Source organism: Chlamydotis macqueenii, chromosome 11, assembly GCF_036417535.1.
Source record: "Chlamydotis macqueenii isolate bChlMac1 chromosome 11, bChlMac1.mat, whole genome shotgun sequence".
NCBI classification, from domain to species: domain Eukaryota; kingdom Metazoa; phylum Chordata; class Aves; order Otidiformes; family Otididae; genus Chlamydotis; species Chlamydotis macqueenii.
The window spans coordinates 4,655,247-4,680,074 of record NC_141566.1 but is presented as its reverse complement, the minus strand read 5'-3'; the positions used below and the strand labels follow the sequence as shown (position 1 = coordinate 4,680,074).

Sequence of the window (24,828 nt, the reverse complement as noted above, 5' to 3'; positions counted from 1 at the left end):
GAGATGATAAAAAGAAGTAGAAAGATGATTGTCAACATGGCAGAAGCATTCTACATCATTTAGACTTGTGTACGTTGCACTCACAGACTTAGGAGCTGTAGGTAATGACTGATGACAAACTGCTCCATACGAACAATCAGTTAGATCTTTTCTAGTGTATGAGAAACTGTGTTAAATTCAAGACAGGCAATTAATCAGAAATGACTAAGAAATAACCTTGATCCATTTGCCTAAAGCACTAAGAAAAATCCTCCTCTTTCTTGGGGAAAAATGCTTGCATAAATACATAAATTTATTGAAGTGTACAGGCTCATGGTTAGACTTTCCAATCTGGACTGGAGTGGACTACCACACCAGAACAACATGCTGTGGACAGAGGATGGACTCAAAACCAATTTTCTCTGGAGAATCACAGAAGCAGCTGACAGCAAGATGTGACATGCACACAGGTTTCTCCTACATCTACCATCGGGGAGAATCTACACGAAAAATCCTGCATTGAGCTACTGAAATTTCAATATGGACTGGCCCATTCCATTTTATTACTATAAAAATACACTTGAAAGTTGAAAATGCCTTGCACCTTTAGAGATGAGATTTTATTCAGTGTGCCCTGATTACTTTTCTCCTCAGGATGGAAAGAGATAAGATGTACTTTGCTCACCCCTTCATAGCTATAAAGACCAGTATTGCAATAAATAAGATGGGAGCACTGAACCATCATCTTCTGCATGACTGAAGGCAGAGATGATGACTTGGGAGTGAAAGTAGTCCTAAGCTCTGTCAACAGGCCTGTATATTCCTGTATTTACAAAGGAGACACTTCTCTTATACTGGGTACGGTTTGCAGAAAGGTAAAAGACAATATGCATAATTTATGACTTCAGAAAACAGATACACAATTCAGTACTGCCATGATGTTTTGCATCCTTCCTGCACAGACAGAAATAAAAAAAAAAACATAACAACTAAACTTAAAAATTTAAACCTCTGTGCTCAATTAAAAAAAAATAATTACATTTTTAGGCACTCTTAATCTCTTTGAAAACTTACATTTTGAATAAACCATCTGTTTTTGTAATAAATAAATGAAGTAGAATTTTTATTTTCTGAAGAGAAAGCTTCAGAAGGAGAAGAAACAGAAACAAGAAGATGGAAAATCAATCAGCTATTTACATGGAATTCAAGAGACATCTAGTGGTTAGTAAAACGCAAAGTTTTCTCAAAGAGCCTGGTAAGTCCTTTTCAGAATTATGCTGCCCTTTCTATCTTGTTTCATATCAGTTTCAATGTAATAATGGGTAATTTTGAGATCACATGTGAATTTCAGTATTCTAAGAAGTTTTACCCACTTCCACTGAACTTACTCTTTACCCCTTTAAAAAGATTTGTATTTATAGTTGGTTCATTATTCTTGGTACGAAGTGACTTTCCAGCTCATTTCTTCATAAAAATTACAAAGCAAGTGCAATATGGACCTACATAAATTAACACTTCCTCAAATGTCAGAATATTTGACTACACAAAATATATCAGTGGTTGGCAGTTACAAAGTCACAAACCACTAAACAATACAAAACCACAACATATCATGACAATGTAAAACATTTAAGAAAATTAAATGCACATTGAAAGATTACTTCAGCTTTGTATTTTCATACTACTTTTTTTTAACACTGTATTAGCAGAAAAACTAAAAATATTAATATTAATGGACAGAATTTTAAGAGGAAACATAAGCCAAAAGATTCACTATATTCCCAGTGCCTCAATTTCAGCATTAGACACCACAGAACACATTTCTACGCTTTAGCAAATGATTCCTATTCCCTTTAAAAAAAAGAAAAGAATACTGAACATAGGGATCTGCAAGAAGATTTAAATTGAATATTTAACTCTACCCTGACTTAACTACACGTCAACTAAGCTACATTTTTAATTTCTAGTACCCATTTCTAAGATTCACTTAAATTGATTCCTCCAAAGACAACTTAAAAGAAAATTCATAATAGACTACACATCGCAGGTTTCTCTCTTTATGGACATAATTTTAAAATCCAGTACTTCTTCAGACAGACATTTTAGCAAGTAAAGCTTGTAATTCTCTTTAATTAAGGGCTAACGGCTGCACTATCCAGAAACACTTTAATTGGTGAAACATCAAGCAGAAATTGTATTGCATAATTATAAATAGCACTGGGAAAAGCAAATATTCCCACCTGTTCAAATACACATTTTAAATATTTTATCCTATGTTTTATTTATTCTTAGTACAGTACCCAGAACTCTGACAGAACATTTTATAAACAAATCCTGAGGCCAGAAAACAAAGACAGTAAACAATAATGCACAGTGGTTCTGCAATTGCTGGACTAAAACACTTAAATGTAATTTTGTATACAAATCTGGATTTTTTTTTTTTAAGTTACATGATTGAAGCACAGCATTTAATTAGAAATTTGCTTACAAGACAACGGGGAGAATCTACAACAGCTGTATAAGGGACAGTGTGCTCCACTCTTCTGTATCAGCCATGACCAACATGGTTTTGTAGTTAAGTAGACAAAAAAAGGTCCTACTCGCGAGTAAGATGAATTCATTTCTGGTATTATAAAAAAAAATTTGGAAGGACATTTTTCCCATGTAAATACATTCACATGAAAATGCAGGTGTGTGTTTCTTACATAAGGTGCACAGACTTACAAATTTTACTCGTAAGAAAAAGGAACTGAATTAGGGGATATCTCAGCAGAAATTCCAAGGCAGAGCTAACAGCTTGTTCTCATTATGAGAGTCCAGTATTCTGAGGTTGGTACCTGCACTGCTTACTGTTTGCAACCACTAAAGCTCCTGTTAGTGTTACCACTTCCCACTTAATGATTAAACTAAAAAAGAATGGCTCTGGTCTTCAGATAGAGAAAGGAAAAAAAAAAAAAAAACCAGCTAAAATTCAGAATACATCTACTGGCTATCAAACTTGTATTATATTCTTGAAATATGAACAAAATCTTCATAAAATTTGAAGCATTTGCATGTGATAGTCCTTACTCACAACTACAAAATGCATTTTAAACCAATTGTTTCAACGATTCTTACACGAATCACTAAGTTTCCTCATGCTTTTAGAAATTAAGTTCCAATATTAGAAAACTTGTTCTTTTCTCCCAGTATATAATTCCGATGTTTTCATTCTTTAATATCGTCCAATAATTCTGAACAGCAGTCATATTTTAAAGAGACATTGTTTGGTAAAACTTTTAGTTTGCAATAAAAGGAACAAGGATATTTGTAAGGATAGTCTACCTCTGCATTAATCCCTTTGGATAACATGGGACTTCAGCTTGGCAGGTTTTCTAATCTGTTTGTTTCAGCTGTACTGTTTGCTGTACTAAGGGAAAAGATTATTTTACTAAAAACAAGAAATGAGAATAAACTCCAAAGTTATTCTTTCAGCACTTGTCTCCTAGGCTCCAATATTCTGGCACAAATCCAAATTTTATGTAATGGTGCTTAAAAAAAGGAAAAAGATACTTCACACAATGACTTAGCCCATGTAACTGATACCTACCATTGCAGTCCTAGATTTGATAAACCAGTCAAATCTGAACTGAGGAGCATTGCGCACACACTGCCTTAGTTCCTCGTACACATTTTCTTTGTCAAAGCCCATTTTGTGTAACATGCATATCAAAAATCTGTCTTCCTCTTCTGTGTAGTTTTTCCCTTTGTTTGTTCCATACTGAATACGCAACTGATGAAAAGGTGCTTTATACCTTGCAATCTGAATGCAAAACAAAAAATAAGGACTATTAAACATACAGTATTACATCAGGGATTTATTACATATTAGTGCAGATTACTGATACATAGTATACAAAATATTCTCTATAAAAAAAGATAGAGGTCCCACCCCTAACTATTCCCTTTCTCAAGGAACTTGGAAGAAGTCAGCTGCAGAAAGCAACAACAACAAAAAAAAAAAAAAACAAACAAAAAAAAACCTGCAATGATTACTTTGGCATCGAGAGCTTTCTTGATACTGATTCTCCGTTGAATTCTTGCCTCTCCTCGTTCAATCTGAGCCATAATCCTCTCAATGTCCTGTAGTTCATTACAACGTTCCCAGAAAACAGCTAAAAACACAAAACATAATTTGTAAAATAGGGTCTTTTCCTCTGCTCTTACTACTTTACTCAGTTGAGGCACTCCAGCAAAAATAGGAATGCAGTTTGTGGTCCCATCAAATCTTTAAAGATTTGCTGATGCTCTCCCTTTCACTACGCCAGCCAAGAAATCAACTTGCACAGACCCTTGATTCAATGTCTTTAAAAGTTATCTATAAGCAAAGGTCTAGTAACAACTGTAACAAAGTTTACATTAAACATAATTAATTGTAGTCATGTAAAACTCTGAAAAAAGTTACTTTTAAGGATAGCTTTTCACTACTGTGGTGAAACAGGTTAGAGCTGCCAGTCTATCAAAGATTCCTATTTCAGTTTTCACTAGCTATCTCTAAGGTCAGAGACTACTTGATCTAGCTGTTATAAAAGCTAGTAACTTGTGGTTTCTCCAGTGACATCTTTTAGCCAATCCAAAATAAATTCAACACTATAAAAGGGAAGTTTTGTGGAGCTCTTCCTTTTTAAGCTACAGAAAGAAGGTTGCAAAGTTAAATTTTATGAAGGTGTTTAGTAAAATTAAATCCAAGGATGAAAGAGGAAGAATTCTGCACAAACTAAAAAGCATTGTATAAATACAAAAGACAAAAGGTACAGTGTACTAGCTGAAGTAGCAAATATACTCACAGCATAAAGAATCATGTTGCCACTATAAGGCAACTTCATGATTCCACAAGACCATGCTGTCAATGTAAATTAGCGATACCAAGTTCTACACTTTGACTAAGGACGGATAAAGGTCATTGAAGGCATATTTATATGCTGCAAATTCAACCTTTTTAACAGAATTAAGTCTTCTGAAAAGAACCATCATGTACTTTTAAAAAAATTCTGACACATACCCAAATTTTACATTTTGTAATTTTAAAAGAACACGTAGCAAAAATGACGATAACACATGATTAAGAAATACATTTCAAAATATCACAAACCTGAATATTCAATGACCTCCTCAGGTGACTTTCCCTCCACCTCACGGGCAATATTGTCTATATCATCACGACCGTACTTCTCATTAGCTTTAATAAACTGGTTAAAGTCTCTTTTATTCCAATTTGTAAAGCCCTGAAAGCAGCAAGAGATCAAGAAGGCATTACTAGGTAGAAGGGAAACATTTTGCAAAATTTTGTCTTACATGTGTATCATTTGCTCCAAGCAGCGATGCCTCTGCAATGTCACATAATTACAGTGGTTAACGGTCTTTCAGGATTTCCATAAACTTGTATTATCCAGGGTTTATTATCGAATCATTAAAAGTCTAAAGAGTTCTTTTTGTGAATGACTTCACATGCATTACTAAGAGCTTTTTACTCTACGCTCTTTTTAAACTTCTATTTTCTTCTCCAAAGAAACAAGCTCAGTGACAGGTCACTGTAATTTTAAGTCACCACTCTGCAGATACAAGCAACAAACATCTTAGGAGTGAGTACAGGGTACAGCAATGCAAGTGTCATTACAAGTTCTTAGAGTAGTGCAAGTATTTAAAGCAAGAAGCTCCTACTTTGGACATTTACAAACCTTGAGCCAGACAAACAGTTGGATGAAAGCATAATTATGTCAAGAAACAATCTCTAGTCCAAAAAAGATGTAGTCAAACGGAAACTTTATAGCACTGTCAAAGAGAAAGTTTGTTATGTACCAAAGAAATTAATCCAAAACTGAACAAGAGTTAAGTGAGATGCAATGCACAAAAACATATCCAAGAATGAGACATTACAATTTAAAGACAGGTAAAGGAGAAAACATCAAGAATAAACAAAAAAACAAGAAAATCACATGCCTTAACCGCGATTTGTACTGCACTGAGTTCTTTCATCACAGAAATACATCTACAAGGAACTCTGTCAGTTCTCCAGCTGAATGAGCTCACTCCACAATTAGACAGCATCTTTACAAGGAGTCTAATATACACAATACAAACATTTCTTTTTAATCATTAACAGCAGTACTGACATGCGTATCAGTACCAGTTTAAATATTTCCTCTGCTATTAACATCTTAAATCAACAGTCTAAATGCGACCTTCCAAATTTCTTCTCAAGGTACACTAAGCCCAACTCCTTCACAGAAAGTTTTCTGAATCAAAAACTTCTGTTAGGTGTGTCTCAAAAACTTTCTCCTTAACAATTATTTTTTTAATATGCCTACTCAGCAGGATAACAATCAAAAAAAAAAAAAAAAAAAAAATCAAGAAACTAGCCAGTGACAGGGATTCAACCCCAGTATAAAAGGAACATGCCTAACAACCCAACTGGGACAAAATTAATGGAAGTAACATGTCTTATACATCTGTGTAAATATCATATACATTGATACAAGGCTTGTACTCTCTGATTCAAATCCTTCTTGAGTAAAAAACCGTGCAAGGCAGACGCATATATAAGAAACTCACTGATGGGATTTCTGCATGTGTTGCTGGGTAGAACGTCTACTACACAAGTCCTTATCTAGGAAAGGTTACAGACATTCAAGGAAATAGTAGGTGGCCGAGATATAAACTTGTTCAAGGACAGGAAAGGTCCTTTAAAGCAAAACCATTACACATTGTGTGCTTTATTCTTTATCCATTTCTATTTATCATTATTAGTATTTGTATTTCATACTAGTAAAAATATATTATTAAATACTTCAGCTAGTTTTATTTTACCTGTGTTAGAAGCTTTTCTTTCTCTTCAGTTTCCTCAGTATTCAAAGGCATAGAATCATCTATCTTCTTTTGCTCCTCTTTCTGCACCTGAGCTGCATTTGGGAGGTCAGGATTCCTGGGGACCTAAAACCAGAGGTACCAATAAGCAGTAATGTTAATAAAGGAGACTGTGAACTTTTCTATTTACCTTGGTATACAATTTATAAGCATATCTTAGATCTCACAGACTGCTATAGTCCACACCCACTAAGCGTTTGTTGCCACAGAACAAAAAAACAAATCTAAACAAAAAAAAAAACAAAAACAAAAAAAAACCCACCACCACACCACCCCACACCTTGGCTACCTCGAAGAAAACAAACCACAGTTAAAGTATTTTTTAAAAGTAACTACCAGAATATTTTAATCAGTATCTACAAAACTGTTGCAAAAATGAAAATATAACCCTTCAGGACAAAGTGGTGTATCAAATACTGCCACTTATCTATGCTTGTTCCTTCTTGTCTCACAAGCTCTTAATGTAAAGTTTATCTTCAAGGAACAAAAGGGTCCTATTCACTTTTTCTTCACGAAACTTCAGTGAAAAACACTGCAGAATACACGTAAATTGTAAAATACAGTTTTTACAACTATTAAATATTAAAGCAGTCATCTGCACAACAGTTAGGAAATGTGTTTTGCCTAGATTTGAATCTTATTGCTTAAACTCTTCCTCCCAAAAACAGGACTAGATCTGGTCAAATGTATGTTGTAATTTTGTTATGCCCCATACCCACTACTTCTACACACAATGACTTACAGTGAAATATTAAGTTCTGCAAGGTTTTCTATAAAGCTATGCCCCCAAGTAAGGGCCAGACAGACAACATTATGTAAACAAAGCCTAACCAACATTTCCTCTGTCCCTCTCTACACTGACACCAATTTAGTATTTGTGACCTTAAAACTGTGCATTGCAACTCCACACCACATAACAGTGAACAAGTCAGAAACCAGTACCCAGTAAAGATTCTGGAGACCTTACATATGTCTGCAGCAAAGGGCAAAGGAAGTTAAGGGCTGTTTTCAACATCTGGCTAAGAAATGTTCTTGGCTTTGGTGGTTTAAGACTGACATGTAAAGCTTGGTCTCTAGCTCTTTGATACCTTCTGATATCATTCACGGCAGTCTTCAGTTTTAATAATAAACTCTCTTCAGATGGGAAGTTATACTTTCATTTCGAAGTAGAACAAATTTAATTATATTTATCACTTTCACCACCAGTAAACAGTCATAGGAAGTTTTTAACATAACATGTTCAACCTATGCAGTCTGACAGATCTCATGAAGAGGACTGAAACACCTCTCTTTTTATACGCATACTGTCAACATTAGCAGTTCTCATTGGAGCATTAATTGAACAATTTCTTTCCCTAAGCTCATTATTCTTCCTTTAATTCTTATCTTAATTCTATTCTGCCATCCACATAAAATTATTTTTGCTTCAAACTAGATGCTAAGACATCTGCTTTTTCTTAAAAATATATTTTGCTAACACTAACTGTACTGTTTTACAACACCAATTTCCTATCCACTGCTTTGTATGACAAGTTTATGTTCCCCAACACATTTTACACGTTATTTCTTCTTGCTGCAACCTGCCATGACACACAGGGCTTTTTAAAGTTAGTTATATGTCTGGAAGCAGGGGATCCATTTGATTTACTCAGTCAATACTGGTGCAAGTAATGAAGATCAACATCAAAACAGAATCCATGTTCACTGCTTATCCAGTAATGACAACAGGGAAGAGGGAGAAATTCAGCAAATGCATAGTAGGAAGAAAAGAGGAAAAAAAAAAAAAAAAAAAAAAGGTAAGTCTGTTGTCTGGTTTTCTTTTTGTAGTAATACATTCAGACCTCTCCACACCTTTAAACACTTTATATCCCAGAAAAATGTAAGGAAAATTGATGTCACTTTACTTACCTTTATATCAACACAAAGTCAACTTCAGCATTACCTGAAGTTACTTTCTGCACAAGATATACGAAAGTTATAACAAGAGAATATCATACCCTGGAAGGTGATCTTATATTAGCCAGAAACTATTTTCTCAGCCTAGAGCACATATCACACTTTTGGTTTTGAGAAGTATACAAAGCATCAGAACTGTCTTCCTTTTTCTACTGTATTTGATTGTTAGGAACCCACCACAAAACCCACAGAGCTACACAGATATGAAAATTTTAATGAAGGAAGGAATTACAGATTACTTTTTCTGTTCCACAGTGGGACAGAAAAAGGAGAACAGAGGTTTTATGCAGTTTCCATCACACTGAGAAGCACTTTGCAAAACATAAGACCAGAACGGTATATTTTTTAGCTGCAGTATCATTCACTTCATTGTCAAGGTTGCAGTAAATCTGCAGAGAGGAATACAAATACATTTCACTAATTTGAAGAAAGAAAAAGCATTACCTTATATCCTATAGTCTTACGATAATACAGAATTTCTTTTTCCAGAAGTTCAAATAACCGTGGTGGGAAAAACTGGAAATCCTGAATATTTGGTTGTTTTGGAGGTCGTGGAGCCTTCAAAAATACAAAGGTACATTATCACTATAGAAGCTTAAATTTCTATGCAGTAAAACTGCCATAATTCAGCATCAGTGGCAATCTATCACTTTGCAAATACCCTGTACTGCTAAGAAAATGAATGTGCGTGCAGGGGATGGAACATGAAGAGCAAAATAACAACATAAAGACCTCTCCATACTTGCCAACTTCTTACCTTTGGGACTTTTGGTTCACTAACACGTAGAGCTTCTCTGAAATAAGCGTCAACTGCGTAATTAGCTTTGCGTTCTCGTTTTGGAGGCTCTATCCATTCCATCATGCTCAGCTACAGGCAGAACAAAATAAAAAGATATGACAGCAATTGCATGTTTTCCTAAAGCCACAAAAATAATCACTAATGCGGCACCTCAAAACAGGAAGTAATTTTGCATAGCAAATCTAACAGTTGTGCTCAACAATATGGATACTGTAACAGAGCTCAAAAATAAGCTAGAAATTATAGTCGATTATAACTAGGTGATATAAGAAATGTGAGTTAGAAGGGCATTTTGTAGTTAACAAAGAGTTCACATATCGGATTCCAGACAAGACCTTAAGACTATCTTGACTATACATCCTACACAAAACAGAGATGCAGACATAACGTTGTGGGACCCTGAGTAATACCTCTTTGTTTGGATGATCCTTCTATAATTAGGCAAATTGTTGTACAAACAGTTCACATTAATGCTTGTGACTAAAACCTTCACTGCAAAAAAGACTTACGTTCAAGTTCCACATATAAAAATCATTCTCAGGCCTGTTTTTCCCTCTTAGTTACGTGGCAGTAAAATAATTCTGACTGCAGCAGTACAGTAGGATGCAACAGTGGTTTTAGTGCAGAAAGGACAAAATCTGAGCAATACTATCAGATTTCATCATGAAGCAAAACAGTGGTGCTGAAAGCCAATTTAACAAAAATTCAGAATATTGATGCTTCTGCAGAGCTAAGTGAATTTTTCAGTAGCTTCTTACTTCCCTAGAATAAACTTTATAGCCATAATATTTCTAGTACAGTCTTTATGCTTGTATCTCTAAACTAAAGTCTTAAAGAAAAATTACCTTTTGTTTTTCTCTATAATCTTCACCTTCAAAGTTGTATAAGCTCATCTCTGTGTCCATCGTGAAATTTCGTAAGGAACTCTCCCCCATTTTCTGCAATCGTTCATTCATTTCAGCTGTCTAAAAATACAGAAAGATACTTTTAGGCTCACTCAAGCTGTTTTATCTTTTCTGATTTAAAAAAAAAAAAAAACAAAACAGCTTTCATCATTATCAAAACATTCTCAATGTCTTTTTCTGATTTAGAATTTTACTTACGTTCTTCTTGTAAGGACAGGACATCCAAAGTGCTTTTCAATTTTGAACAATCTGATTCCAAGAATTTCCATTAAACTAAATTTATTATGCTGGGATGTAGCCCTACAACTGTACAATTTAACTTTTAAGTTTAAATTAAATTTATGCCCAACTCTTTGGAGCTCGTCTTTCCACAGAGCTACTCAATCCCTATTAAAGTTCCATAAAGGTTTTGTGCCTATTATGATTGTTGGCATAAAATTTACATCTTTCTAAAAGCCCACAAAATAAGTAGAGCTTAAGATATGGTGCACACAATCTGAACTTTGAAAATTATTGTAACTACTCCTACAAAACTTCCATAAGCTTTGAAATATTTATGAGTAGTAAAGTAACAGTTGGGCATAAAAATAGATATACATAATCAGATTTAATTTATATTTTGTACATATATATTTAATGTTTGACACATTCTGAATTCTGTACGAAGCTGTTGTCTAACCTTCTTTTCACCTCTTTCTAAAATAGTGGTTATATCTTCTTCTGTCAGCTCACTATCTTTGGAAGCAAAAACATGTGTGGCTCCATGCCGGATCATCTGCAGCATTTCATCTTTTGCCAGTTTGTTAGACTGCTGGTCTATGAGCCTTCCTAAAATTAGAAGAAACATATTGAAAGTTATAACACAAAAGTTCTACTAGGACCATGCAAACAGCGGATTTTTTTAGTTCACAGGCAGAATAAGAAAGGAAAAACAAAAGAACCATACAGAAGAAATTACGTTTCACTTGAGCTGAAAATAAACAGAAATTGGGAACTTCAGGGAAAACTAATAAAAAAAAAAAAAAATCAAATCAACTTTGGATCAAGCCTAACAAAGAATGTTTCACATTCAGATAATCCAAATTTTATGTTTAAGATCATAGTCTTACAAAGTTAGCTGAACTTTTAAGATCAAAATCCTATTTCCAGATGAACGATGACAAAGTATTCCGTAAAAACCATTAAGAAGTACTTAAGACTTTTAACACTCAATTCTCTGATTTCAACCCAAATCTCTCAATATTCTTCCCAAAGTTCTAATTTCTGTCCCAAAATTTCACTTATTCTATTTCACCTCTTAACAGACCATCAAAATTTTGACCGTCATCCTTTCTGTAGCCCATTCTTTTAGAAGTACAACCTTCCAAACTTAGCTTGAGAACCTTAGTTTTGGATAAACTATTCTTCAAGAGCTTCTGAACAAAGACACACAAAGCAGTTTTAAGTAAATTCATATGTGAAAAGAAGCACATGTATATATATCTGTCATGGAATTTTTTTTTTTTTTTTTTTTTTTTTTTTTTGCTTTCCAACATACCACAAATAACAATTCAGCTGTAGTTTGCTTTCCCCATTTAGAGTCTTAGTTTAAGTCTATGCCCACATTATTTAGGAAAACAAATTTTTCCTCAAAAAATTTCAGCTGAACAAGTGAATAATTTATACATTACAGTTTCTTAGGTTGATGTAGTGTACTGCTATTATACACAAGGCCTGCTTTCTCTCATGCTGTACATCTGTACAGTTATTTAACCCATACTTTAAGGGACTGAACAATTCTGTTGCAGACAAACATATATAGCAGTTGATACCTTGTTGTATAACTATAGAGTCCAGTCTCAGTTTTATTTCAGCTCTTTCTACAATCCTCTCTTCAACAGTATTATCAGTGATTAGTCGAAACACCCGTACTGGTTTCTTTTGACCAATACGATGCGCACGATCCTAACAAACATAAATCAATGAGTGTTCAGCAACAAAAACTCACAGGCAATAGACAGTTAGCTTGCTATACAGCAGAAACAGCAGACTGAAACTAGCATGTATTTCTTGGTTCCTTGCTTATTTAAAAGTATACAAAAATGTAAAACCAGTACATTAATATTTTCTTATATCTGGCTATTACACCTTTTAAGTTTGGGTCATTCTATAGCAGTAAGTGCATCTACCTCACTGTAAATTAAGATAATAATTGAATGTCTGTCTAGACTGCAATTGGGAAGTGGAGACACGACATTACAGACACACAGCTGCCCTGCTTTCTAACTAATTCCCCCACTTGACACAGGTATTGAAATTTTGGCATCCCTGGCTCGAGCATATTAATTCCATGAGGAATTCCATGCACCACAGCTTCAATACTACAGTTGTCCCAAGCCAGCTACATTGAACCACCAACATGCAGCTCACATAGTACAGGTATAATACACAGCAAATGAGGTTGTACGACTAACACACTCTACTTATTTGTAACAAAACGTGTTTACTCTCTCTGGAATACATGAATAAAAATATTAATTTGTCCTCTTTAATAAGAAAAGTTAAACAGCTGGCCTTCAAGCTATCAGTACCAGGATTTTCTGACTGTCCTTTAAACATGAGTCGTTAAATCTTTTACTCTCCTGTATAATACTAATTTGCTCCTGAAAATCCAAATAAAGCTCACAAATCACACTCATCAGTTTCCAGGGAGTCAGTCTACTACCAGTAGTCAGCATGCATATCGAAAGGATGAGTTATTCACAGTAAATATTTGATGAATTTAAGGGCATTTAAAAAAACAAACAAACAAACAGAACAAAAACGGAAAATCCCCCACAAACCACAGCACAAATGCCCCACTCCCTCAATCATGCAAGAAGAATCATGCGATTTTTATTCCACATGAAACCAAACAAACAACAACAAAAAAATCAAGTCTACAATTTATATTCAGCACTCAGAAAGAGAGGATTTTAGTAAGTTTAACCCAAAGATAAGGGTTTTTTTTTTCCCTGGTGTCACCACAGAATGATTTTACACTGATGCAGAAACAAGGTGGGTTGCAAAAGCATAAGCTTCCCAAAAGGGAGGAAAATTAAGCTGCATGCGTTTAATTCTTTGCTATTATTTTGGAAACGGCCCTCTGTTATTCATTTACTGTTGTCTTCTGGAAAAATAATTAAGAATAATTATACGGATAAACAATATTTATACAGTATTTTAATACAAGTAACTTTATTCAATTATGAAAATAATTAAGACATATTTACAGAGAAAAAGCTACAGTTTCTTGCACAATTCTGTTCATGCCCTTTTTATTCAACCCCTTAGTTTCTTGGTATTAAATACAAAATGTAAAGAAAAATAACAAAAATGCAAGTTCTGGAAACACTTATACAAAACAAAACTGACAATTTTACAAACAAACACGTTGTTAACTCACCATGGCTTGCAGGTCTACTTGAGGGTTCCAGTCTGAATCATAGAGAATAACCACATCAGCAGTTGCCAAATTAATTCCAAGACCTCCAGCTCTGGTACTCAGCATGAAAATGAATTTACTGCTGTTGGGAGCATTAAATGTGTCTATTGCTTCCTAAAAGAAAAAAGGTGTCATTAAAGCACAGGAGTTTTCAAACAAGCTTCCAACGTGTTGGTGGCTTTTCAATTAAATTTCTTTGAAATTCACAGAATTCACAGAATTTTCACAGCAAAACCAATTTTTAATAGAAGTAAGAAGCTGTAGGCTTGCAGAGGTGGAAAAATCCATTCAGAGTCCACCAAAATATTCCATTTTTCATTTAGCTGAGGCACAGATGAAACCTGCTTTACTGTGGACTGTGGTTAGGAAAACACATATGCCCATAACAGCCTTTTTAAACTGCAGCATTTTTGCTTTACTTTAAACAATGACGTAGCTGCATGTATATATATGTAAATAATTTCTTAATAACCTAATATGTTATCAAAGAAATCTCTTGTTTATATATCAACTTTCTCACCTCTCTTTCTTCATGTGGCGTCTGTCCATCAAGTCGGCAGTACTCATATCCACGCCACATGCAATAGTCCTCCAAAATATCAAGTAAGCGAGTCATTTGACTAAAAAGTAGAACTCTGGAACCTGAGAGAACACCACAGAAGGTTTTGTCATTGGCCCCCCCTCACTAGCAAAACCAGAACACACATTAATCTTATCACAGAGCCTACTATAGATCATGAGTAATAATTCCTGTGAAATATTCTGTACTATGCCTAACTTACTCAAGTAAATCTTTCTTCTGAAGTCACTTTTCTAGTATTTACTTAACTTCTCCTCAAGACAGGTTATTTGATAATTTATATAGAAGAAATAAACAGCTGAAGAAACAGAACACTTAAAACCATGATAATATAAGTAGCTGACGACTGACATGCACAGACAAACTAATCCTCTCAACAGAAATTTTCTTAAAGACAGCAGAAAGGAGGCTCTGCTCTTCCTTTCCTCCTACTTCTCAATATTATTAGTCTTCCTCATCATTCCCGTAAGACTTCCTTCCCTCCATGTGTTAAGATCTACAGAAAAATGATTTTAAAAAACCAAACAACCAAACTCACTGAAAGTAACGAATGCATTCACTGGAGGAAAAACAAGAATGAACCCATGCAGTTTTTGAAAGGCAGTTTACTTACAACAGGCATTCAGATCACTACTGTTCATAAACTGCACTCACCTTGCTCTCTGAGTTTTGCTAGCAGTTTATCCAGAACTAACATTTTACCACTATTAGTGATGAGATGGGTGTCAGTGGTGTAAGGAGGGCCTGGCTCAGCACCATCAAACAGGTAAGGATGGTTACAGCACTTCCGCAGCTGCATCAGAATATTCAGCAGACGCATCTTATCCATTTTCCCAGCTGAATTCAGGATATCAATATCTTTCATCAAGATCCTCGTATACCTAAAGTTTTACAGGCAGTTTTGAACAATTCTCAGTTTTTATTTTATATTTAAACAATGAATGAAACCCTGTAATACCCCAATTAGTTATTTCTGGATGTGGGAGTTCGCTTTGTTTATACAATAATGAGCTATATTATTACAAAACTTGGCAAAAATGTCTGACTGAGACTAAGAATTTATAAATCCATACCTAAACATGAAAGGCAATTTGGCTGAGAGTGACAATGATCTGACATTTAATGGGTTAACTTACAGTTCCACTTTAGAACTACAAAGTGGATTAGAGAGATCATATATTTGACTGAAGCTGCTACACTGACCTGGCTCCATTTGTCACATCTCTTCTAGGTATGTGGCTTCTCAGGTTTTATTTTAATTTCAGCTCAGACTTTTACTAGTGCATACATACTCGCATCAAAGGAGGAAACTTCGCAGGCATACGTTCTTTCAAATAAAATTAAGAAAAGAAAATAAGTTTCTGCTTTCTTCCTCCCAACCCTTTTCATTATCCTTCCTGAGCTCTTTTTAACTTCTGTATCTTTAAATAAAGCCCCAAAGACAACTATAAATAGGCTTCTCCATCTGACTGTCTTAACATGCAACTACAAAAAAAAAAAAAAACAAACCAACAAAAACAAAACACAACAGTGTGCAGAGCTGTAGTGTTCTTCATCAGAAAAAGATTCTTACTTTGATGTAAATAACTCACCATTCCCTCTGCATTTTGCTGAGCCCAAGATAAATTTTTACTTCCTTCTTTGGAGGCAAACTCTTTTCTACTTCAGCTTTTATGCGACGTAATAAAAATGGCTTCAAAACCTGCAGAAATTAAGAATTTTTCCATAGATAAATTTAGAAAATTGATTGCCTCAAATACAAAATTAACAGATTCAATTATCTGATATTTATTCAGACTAGCCAATATCTATTGCTGTCATGGTGACTCCTTCAGAAAAATTCTACTAAAATCTGCAAAATAAAGTTGTCCACTAATAGGCTAAGTTCACTAATAAGCTATGTAACACTGCATAAAGATTGCCATATTCATCCTGGTTGTTATCCTAAGCAAGGGCCAAACCTGTAAGTTTATAAAATCTATTTATTATCTTTTAACATAAGCTCCGTTTCATTTCCATTAGCAGTGCATACATAATACACCAATATTTCAAAGATAAGCAATCTACGTTTTACTTCCTTTTAATTTGTTTTGTTACTGTATGATGAAAAACATCTTTTATCTCATGCACAGCAAAATAAAAGTAAAAATATGCCTTTATTCAGACTAGCACGACATGTGCACCAGTATAATATTCACAATAACAAATGGTTTAAAAAAGATCTCAAAATTATTTCTTTTCACATTTTGTCTGCTTCAAACAGTAATGTTACAGAAGGCAGTATCTATTACTCCCAGTACATAACTGGAATTTAATTTTCCAATATTTAATTCATGAAAATTCTGCTGGGCATTTCTGTAACTATATACCTTCATGTTCATCTTCTCAGCTTTGAGAGATAATCTGTTTTTCTTTTTTACACTGTGTATGCTAACGACGACACGTGATTACAGCTTTAATTACTTACAGCATGAAGTCTTTCTACAAGTTTCTGATCACCGAGACAATTTTTAGTGTCGAACCATGAGTCAAAATCCTGTGGTGAGAAACAGCACAATTGGTATGAACAGTTTATCATCTGTAGTTTTAACAGACACATATTGACACTCTTTCACTCCAGCTGAGAGTAGCACAGATCTTGAGACAAATAACTTCTATGAGTGAAAGAAAAATCAGTCTGTAATTCTGTGCCAGCTCCCCAACACGTTGTAACATTCAAGTCAACTGAGTAACTCCACAGACAGAATACTATTACTCTGCTTAATTTACAAGCGTTTTCCACACTCATCATTGCAGTCTCCAAGTTCTTCCCCTCAGAGCTTATGTAATGATGGAGCAAAAAGGTAAAAAAAAGAAAAAGAAAACAATCCTTAACTAAAGGAGATGGACAACAGAGCAAAAACAATGGAAGAAAGCAATACAAGTACAAGGAAACATTAATAGTAAAAGAGGAGAAAGATTACTCAAATTCTAAACGAAAAAAAGGCTTACGCCTATCTGGATGCTTCATATTCTTCAATCAGCATTGCTTTCCCAAATTTTGTTCCACTTTGCATAATTCTTGATCTATTTAAAGTATCACATTTGCTATTATTGTCCTGAGGCTTTATCTGCACTAACTGAATGCACTGTTTTAACTAGGTAGAGCCAAAAGAGTAGCCTACAGTTATGTAAGCCACAGAGCTTCTACCAAATCCAGGTCTTTCCCACCATGTGTCTCTTATTCGACTGGTCATTCTCTTCTGCAGAAAGCAGCCTGAGAATCAAAATAACAAGAACAAGACTGTACTTCCAAATCTCAACTTACATCTGCAGAATTGAAGACATCAGGTAAAAGAAAATTGAGTAATGCCCACAGCTCATGGAGGTTATTCTGTAAAGGAGTTCCCGTAAGCAGCAATCGATTTGTCGTCTTGAACTCACGTACAATCTCTGACAGCTGGAAACACAATGAATAGTTATCACTATCATGTAGATTTAAACATAATGAATTTTCATCAGTTTCTGAAACCTGAAACAATGGAAACTAAATTTAAAGACCATGAGCTACTTATGAATTTTGTATTTACCACCAAACAAACAAAAAAAAAAAACAACCACAACAAAAAACACCACACCTAACATTTAATCTGCTCAAATCACATGAAAAATTTTGCGTCAAATTATCTTCAAAGTATCAAATAATTTTGAGTTTACCTTAGACTTCTCATTCTTTATTCTGTGGGCTTCATCAATTACCAGGTACCTCCAGTTAAATTTTTTGAAGACTGATTTCTCTTTAATTACCATTTCATATGATGTAACACAAACATCCCATTCACCAGGCATCATAACATCGCGGATAAAAGCAGCCTAAAGCAGAACAATTAAATGAATAAACATTTACAGATGTGAACAATTTATACGGAATTCTGTGAAACCTATTTCCAACCTATTTCTGTGAAACCTATTTCCAACAACATTACTGATGTGCTCATCACCTCCAGGGATGGTGACCCAATCACTTCCCTATACAGCCTGTTCCAGTGCTTGATAACCCTTCTGGTGAAGAAATTCTTCCCAATAGCTAATCTAAACCTCCTAGGCGCAACTTCAGACCATTTCCTCTGGTCCTATCCCTTGTTACTTGTAAAAATAACCCCAGTTCCCTCAGTTGCTCCTCATAAGACTTGTTCTCAAAGCATCCACCGGTTTCATTGCTCTTCTTTGGACAAGCTCCAGCACCTCAATGCCTCTCTTGTAGTGAGGGGCCCAAAACCGAATACAGTATTTGAGGTGCAGCCACACCAGTAGGAATAATCACTTCCCTAGTCCTGCCGGCCACGCTATTTCTGACACAAGCCAGGATGCTCTTGGTCTTCCGGGCACACTGGCCACCCGGGCACACTGGCGGCTCACATTCAGCTGGCTGTTGACCAACACCTCCAGGGGCTTTTTTGCCAGGCAGCTTTCCAGCCGCTCTTCCCCAAGTCTGCAGCATCGCGTGGGGTTGTTGTTGACCCAAGTGCAAGACCCGGCACTGAGCCTCGTTGCATCTCACACAATTGGTCTCAGCCTGTCTAGATCCCTCCGTAGAGCCGTTCTACCCTCATGCAGGAACAGGCAGCCATGCAGTCCATATCGGAGCCACAGAACTGACAGGAACATCCAGCTCATTGATTCCCTTCAAGTTAGAAAACCACCCTATATCTGTTTCAAGGCCTTCACTATGAAAGATGAAAAGCTCTACAACAAAGCCCTAGTTACAAGGCAAAGCAGGGACATAAGAGTGGGAGAAATCACCTAGAAAAGGTGAAGAAAGAGGTAACAAAGTGAGGGCAATACAAGAAAATGAATAAATACTATCACAATGCAAACACAGAAGAGACCAAAAACCATATGTGCAAAAATCAAAGAGGAAGACAATAGAAAAGAGGTAAGTCAGACAGCTGTGCTTTGACCCCAGTCTATTATTTCACCTACTGATTTCCATTTTTCCCCTCACAGTTACAAGCATTACATTTTGCATTTCCAACATTAGTACAGTTAAAGATTACTAAAAATATCGTAATTAAGGAACCGCTAGTTTTTGACAAATAATGCCTACATCTTTGAAATGCAGAGCACTTACTCTGGCATCTTTATCTCCAATGAGGCAAACAGCACGTAATGACGGAACCCAGCGTTTGAATTCGTTCATCCAATTGTGCAAAGTTGATTTTGGAACCAGGACCATGTGTGGCCCAGGAATGTTTCGGTAATGCTTCAGATAGCCTAATAATGCTATTGTCTGCAGAGTCTTACCAAGACCCTGCATTGACAAAGAAGGGAGGAAAAGAAACCTGCTGAAATGAAATACCACACAGAAATACTTTCAAACCATTTTTCTACTACAGAATTCTGCCACTTTAAGTTGTTTAAAGCAAACTACACAGCAGATGTTGGCAATACAATTCATTTCATTACATTACAATTCCAGTTGTGAAAAATCTAACTGTCTGCTACTGTTGTAGCATGATGCATACTACTGCATATACATTCAATACTACAGGCACTTGAATGTTCAATTTTACTCAATAATTACCACAAAAAAATCCAAAAGATTACTGCTTACCATTTCATCTGCCAGAATGCCATTAACACCATTTTCATACAATGAGATCATCCAGTTCAAACCTCTAACCTGATAATCTCTTAGTGTTCCTCCTTTCACATCTGTAAATGTAAGATTCCTCTAAGTAGAATAATACTAATTCTAAGTAGAAAGTTTTAACTGCAATCTGCTTAGATTTTAATTACATCACAGCAAGTAGAAAACTGTCAATACAATACTTACATGAAGGAGACTCCTCAAAACGAATACACACATTAGATGTTTTTCGACTCTCTGACAACAGCTCCTCATCTTCTTCCTGTTCTGTGCGCCTGTGACGATAACTAAAGAAAGAAACCAAGATTCATATTTATGTAAAATAAAATTATTATACACCACTAACAGGAAAAGTTCTGGACTTACTTAAAGCACAATCTCTATGCTACTAACTAAATAGATATGTTAAAATGCATTTGTCTGAAAGTGCAAGAAGTCGGAAATAAAACATACTCCCCAGCTGAAATCAAACTCTGCTTCTCATCTTTCTTCATCCGTGGCCGTCCCAGCTTCACTTTCAATGGAGATGTTGGTGATTTCTGTGCTGCAGGCTGGATAAAATGTGCAAAGAGTTCCGTCTGCTTCAGGAGGAATTCAAACCTTTTTGCTCGATCTGCTTTCTAGTTTCCAAAGTTGGGAGAGAATTAAAAAAAAAAAGAAATCATTTTTATTCATTTTTTAAAAAATGTATTTTTATTAAAAAACAGAATTCAGACACTTGTAAGAACAACTTATACGAGAAAAGACTGACAAGATCATCTGCCTACTCTTAGCCAACTCAGGTGTACAAGTATCATGAAATAGCTCAGCTTACAGCTAAGCATTAATTGCTTCAGAGTACCCTATGATAACATGTGGTAGTTCACATGATCCTTCAGGAACACCACAGCAAGCTGGAAGACATGGCAGGACTAACAACCTCATCCCAGTAACTCATTTCCATTCAAAACTCAAAGCTGAGTAAAACAAGCCCAAACCAGTTTACTTGTATAGATTGCTTAAAGTGTGCACGGCACACCAGCAACTGTGAGGGGACACTTTAAAGTACTGTCTACAAAAGATAAAGCAAAAAATAAGGTTCTAGCTAACAGTAAGGGATGAAATCCTAACCTTGCTCTAGACAGCGGCAAAACTTCCATCAGCTTAAGGGCTATCAGGATTTGATCCAAGACAATGGTGTGGTAGCTCTACTTTTAGAAGCATGACTAAAGTAATGGATGCTCCAGCTTGATATTGCTTCCACTAAAGTCTGTGAATTTTGCTGTCACATTTCAAATTTCAACCACTTCAGTTTTGGCATATCAACAAGGCATATTCACTTTACTAGATAAACACATCAAAACATATGTCCTCCAGATTTAAAAGACATCACATAATTTTAAAGAAAAACACGATAAAATGTAAATGACAGATAATGACAGAACGCAATTGTTATCAGTTTCTCTACACCATTTCTAAGCATCATGTAACACTGCATCACTCAAAGCAATTTTCATGTGATCCCATTTACATATCTTGATATAAACTACAAAAGTGAAATTGTAGTTCTGTACCATAACCTTTTTAAGAAATATACAAATAATACAAAGCTCTTCTGCAGATAACTTAAACGCACATAAAAGTGCTCTAACAGCAATAACACAAAACAAAGAAAAGAGCAACAGAATTGAATCTGACGTGCAATGCATGATTTTGCCACATGAGGGCAATGCACTTCTTTTAATAGTGCACCACTTACCAGCAAATAAACATCTTTGTTAACATCTTCTGGAAAAAAAATACTATTATTTTTCCCTTGCATTAATTACTGGACCATTTGTGTAAATAACTTGAAGACAGAATGAACTGTAAATACCAAGTAAAACCTTTAGGAGAAAAAATTCTAAAAGGGAGAGTAAAGACATGTATGTTTATGCTCATCCACGGTAAGAACAAACCCATTCAAAGGACTTACATTAAACTAATAATACATGATGGTTTTGGCAAGCTAACCGTAACTGCTAAGGTTCTGTATTGAATGCCACAACAGACTACTTTGCCTACAAAATTACTGGCTGATTGTAAGCAGCATGCCTTGATAAATTGTAAAGATCTAGCTCACAACTGCACAGTTCATGAAAGGTATATTTTTTGAGACCTATTCCCTTTGCCTCTTAGAACAACAGAACTAACATTCTAATTTAGGAAAGATGTAAATTCACCGTGTATTACTGTGGAACTAAGTTTAATTATTTATTCAACTCATTCTCCATTAACATATTTACTTGTGTGTCTTCTCTTTGGCTAAAAATTAACTATTCATGTATGTAGGTATCAATTTTTCTATGACTAACAGTGATACCCTTCCCTGGCCTCTCTGGTATGAAATCCTTTCCATTTAGTATTAAAGCTTTTCAGAAAAATGCAACAAGAAACAGATACCTGCTTCAACCAAGAACTTAATCTTCAACGACACCTGTAGTTAAGTCTTGTAATGTCCTCCTGGTTTCTGCCTCTTTGTAACAGAGACGTTACCCTTCTATCTTTCCTCTCCAGCAGTACAAGCTCTCTTTGTGTCATGGACAGATTTGCTTTGGCACTGTTATGGCACACATACTATCGAGCATACGAACATTTAAAACTTTTATGTTTGTATATGATGAGAAACTGGCAGCTTCAGTATTTCTCTCATTTAAGAAGTAGCTGAAGAATGTGTCCACATGACTCAAGGAGTCATCAAATAAACTAGTAGAGACAAATTAAAAACCAAAAGAGGAGACTTCTAAACATAAAATACAATTGAATAGAAACTCCTTACCACAAGAGGGTGTGTTTAACCAGACCTACGCAACAGGAAAAAAGCAAGCGGGGCGGGGGGGGGGGGGCGGGGGGGGAAATCCACCGACAACCACTGAGTTTGAAAACCTCAGCGTCCAACTCCAGAAATCATGCAGACAAAAATATGTCAAAGAGTGGGACCATATTTAACAGAACTATCTCTATCTGCTTCCTCTGTTCTCACAGTCTTCACTAAATACTGACTGTTAGCCACTGTGAGAAACACCACATTGGACTAGACATTTAAATGACTCTTTGTTTGTTTTTCTTTTCTGACATATCCAGTCTGCAATAACTCCTTGTAACTGTGTTGATCTAGCAAACAAACAAGTGTCATAAAAAGCTGTAGTTATGTTTTGTTGTGAAAACACTTACCATCTTTTCTTCATATTCCGGGTCAATTTCTTTTTCAGGTCTAGCTGCCTTTGGAGGAAGTTTGAGCTGAAACGGGGGATCATTTTTCTGGAATTCAAATTTTAAACACTTTATAAATATCAGCTTCTTTATTTACTAAAGCAAAAAAGATATCAAACTCCTATGCACTACAAGACAACTATGTTTATTTTTAAAAATAATTATTTTGAAATGAAGTGACTGTATTAGTCCTATTATTTCACCCAAAGCAGAACCTGATATCCATGATTAAACTAAACAGGAGATATGACCAGATAAAGTGTAAGCTGATGATTTGTCTCATCCTCATGTTTATCTCTACAAATAGAATCCAAGTTGAAAGCACTGGAAGAAAGTAGCGAAAGAGCATGAAGTTTAATCTTTCACAGAGATCTTGCTTTAAATGCACAACTGAATTCAATACCTTGAAAATGTATTTAAAAAAAACTAAATGTGATTTCTAAATGTAAAATTCCTAACTGTAAATTTCTGGCAATTGCATCTTAGTTGCTTTGTTTCCACTTCTAGATGAACAGTCAAGAGTTCATTTGGAAATACAGGCTTATTAGCCATATAGCTAGGAAGAGACACAAATTAAACAACCAAATCAATCTATGCAGCAGCCACCACATGGTATGCCTTTAGACAGTTAAAGAAATACCTTAGTTACCATAAATGAAATAAATTTAAGAAACTACAACAAAAATGGTCAACTTCTCTAGTTCATGAGATTCATTTATATCTTCAGTTGGAAAGCTCAAAGCAGGTTTCCACAACTTCAACTGCTACATTGCCATATAAAAAAAAAAAAAACAACCAACTAAAAAAAACCAAACTATGATATTGGCCAAGTATCACTTTTAACAAGAGAATCATGGGAGAAGTGTTTAGTGGAGTTTTGTTTCCTAATGCAGTCTTTGAAGTATGCCTTTTTACACACCTCCTGCAAATAAAAAAAAAAAACTGATTATTTTTTGAGATGCATTAAATTACAAAAATGGTTTTGAAAAGCACTGAATACTCTGAAAGAAACTGACAAAGTGCATGTCTGTATAAAATGCAGCAGAGCAGAGTCTTAACCTGACAAGCACTTTAAGTATCAGCCTACTTTACACACATTAAAATAAAACAATAATTAACCTAAACTATTCCAGATCAAGCAGCAAAACCAGACCGGAATGGGACTAAATATGTAGAAGTCTGTCAAGCAACATTTCAGACCTGTTACTGATAAATATATATGCCAACTTACTCTAACTTTAAGCACAATCATGTAAATGGAAGGAGTATTTTCTGAAGTCAGAGATCACCTTATCTCTGTTTCGGCGCTAAGACATGATCCTCTGCAAAGGTGAACAGTACCAAACGTCTAATGAAGCTGATGACAATTTAATACCTTCACGA

General features: G+C 35.2%; 1 protein-coding gene across 1 annotated transcript in view; it reads right to left on the bottom strand.

The window, feature by feature from the left end:
• The window catches only part of SMARCA1 (SNF2 related chromatin remodeling ATPase 1), a 31,569-nt gene that overhangs the window by 3,519 nt on the left and 3,222 nt on the right, over nt 1–24,828 (bottom strand). The window contains exons 2-22 of the mRNA XM_086756066.1: nt 23,407–23,493; nt 20,668–20,834; nt 20,401–20,501; nt 20,179–20,279; nt 19,696–19,875; nt 18,282–18,437; nt 17,893–18,024; nt 17,053–17,121; nt 16,178–16,287; nt 15,240–15,466; nt 14,526–14,647; nt 13,967–14,119; nt 12,354–12,486; nt 11,222–11,370; nt 10,483–10,602; nt 9,596–9,706; nt 9,283–9,396; nt 6,826–6,948; nt 5,111–5,243; nt 4,015–4,133; nt 3,569–3,781 (exon numbers count right to left, since the gene is read on the bottom strand). Coding sequence (XP_086612192.1) covers nt 3,569–3,781; nt 4,015–4,133; nt 5,111–5,243; nt 6,826–6,948; nt 9,283–9,396; nt 9,596–9,706; nt 10,483–10,602; nt 11,222–11,370; nt 12,354–12,486; nt 13,967–14,119; nt 14,526–14,647; nt 15,240–15,466; nt 16,178–16,287; nt 17,053–17,121; nt 17,893–18,024; nt 18,282–18,437; nt 19,696–19,875; nt 20,179–20,279; nt 20,401–20,501; nt 20,668–20,834; nt 23,407–23,493 — 2,820 coding nt within the window. The remainder of the gene's footprint in view (nt 1–3,568; nt 3,782–4,014; nt 4,134–5,110; nt 5,244–6,825; nt 6,949–9,282; nt 9,397–9,595; nt 9,707–10,482; nt 10,603–11,221; nt 11,371–12,353; nt 12,487–13,966; nt 14,120–14,525; nt 14,648–15,239; nt 15,467–16,177; nt 16,288–17,052; nt 17,122–17,892; nt 18,025–18,281; nt 18,438–19,695; nt 19,876–20,178; nt 20,280–20,400; nt 20,502–20,667; nt 20,835–23,406; nt 23,494–24,828) is intronic.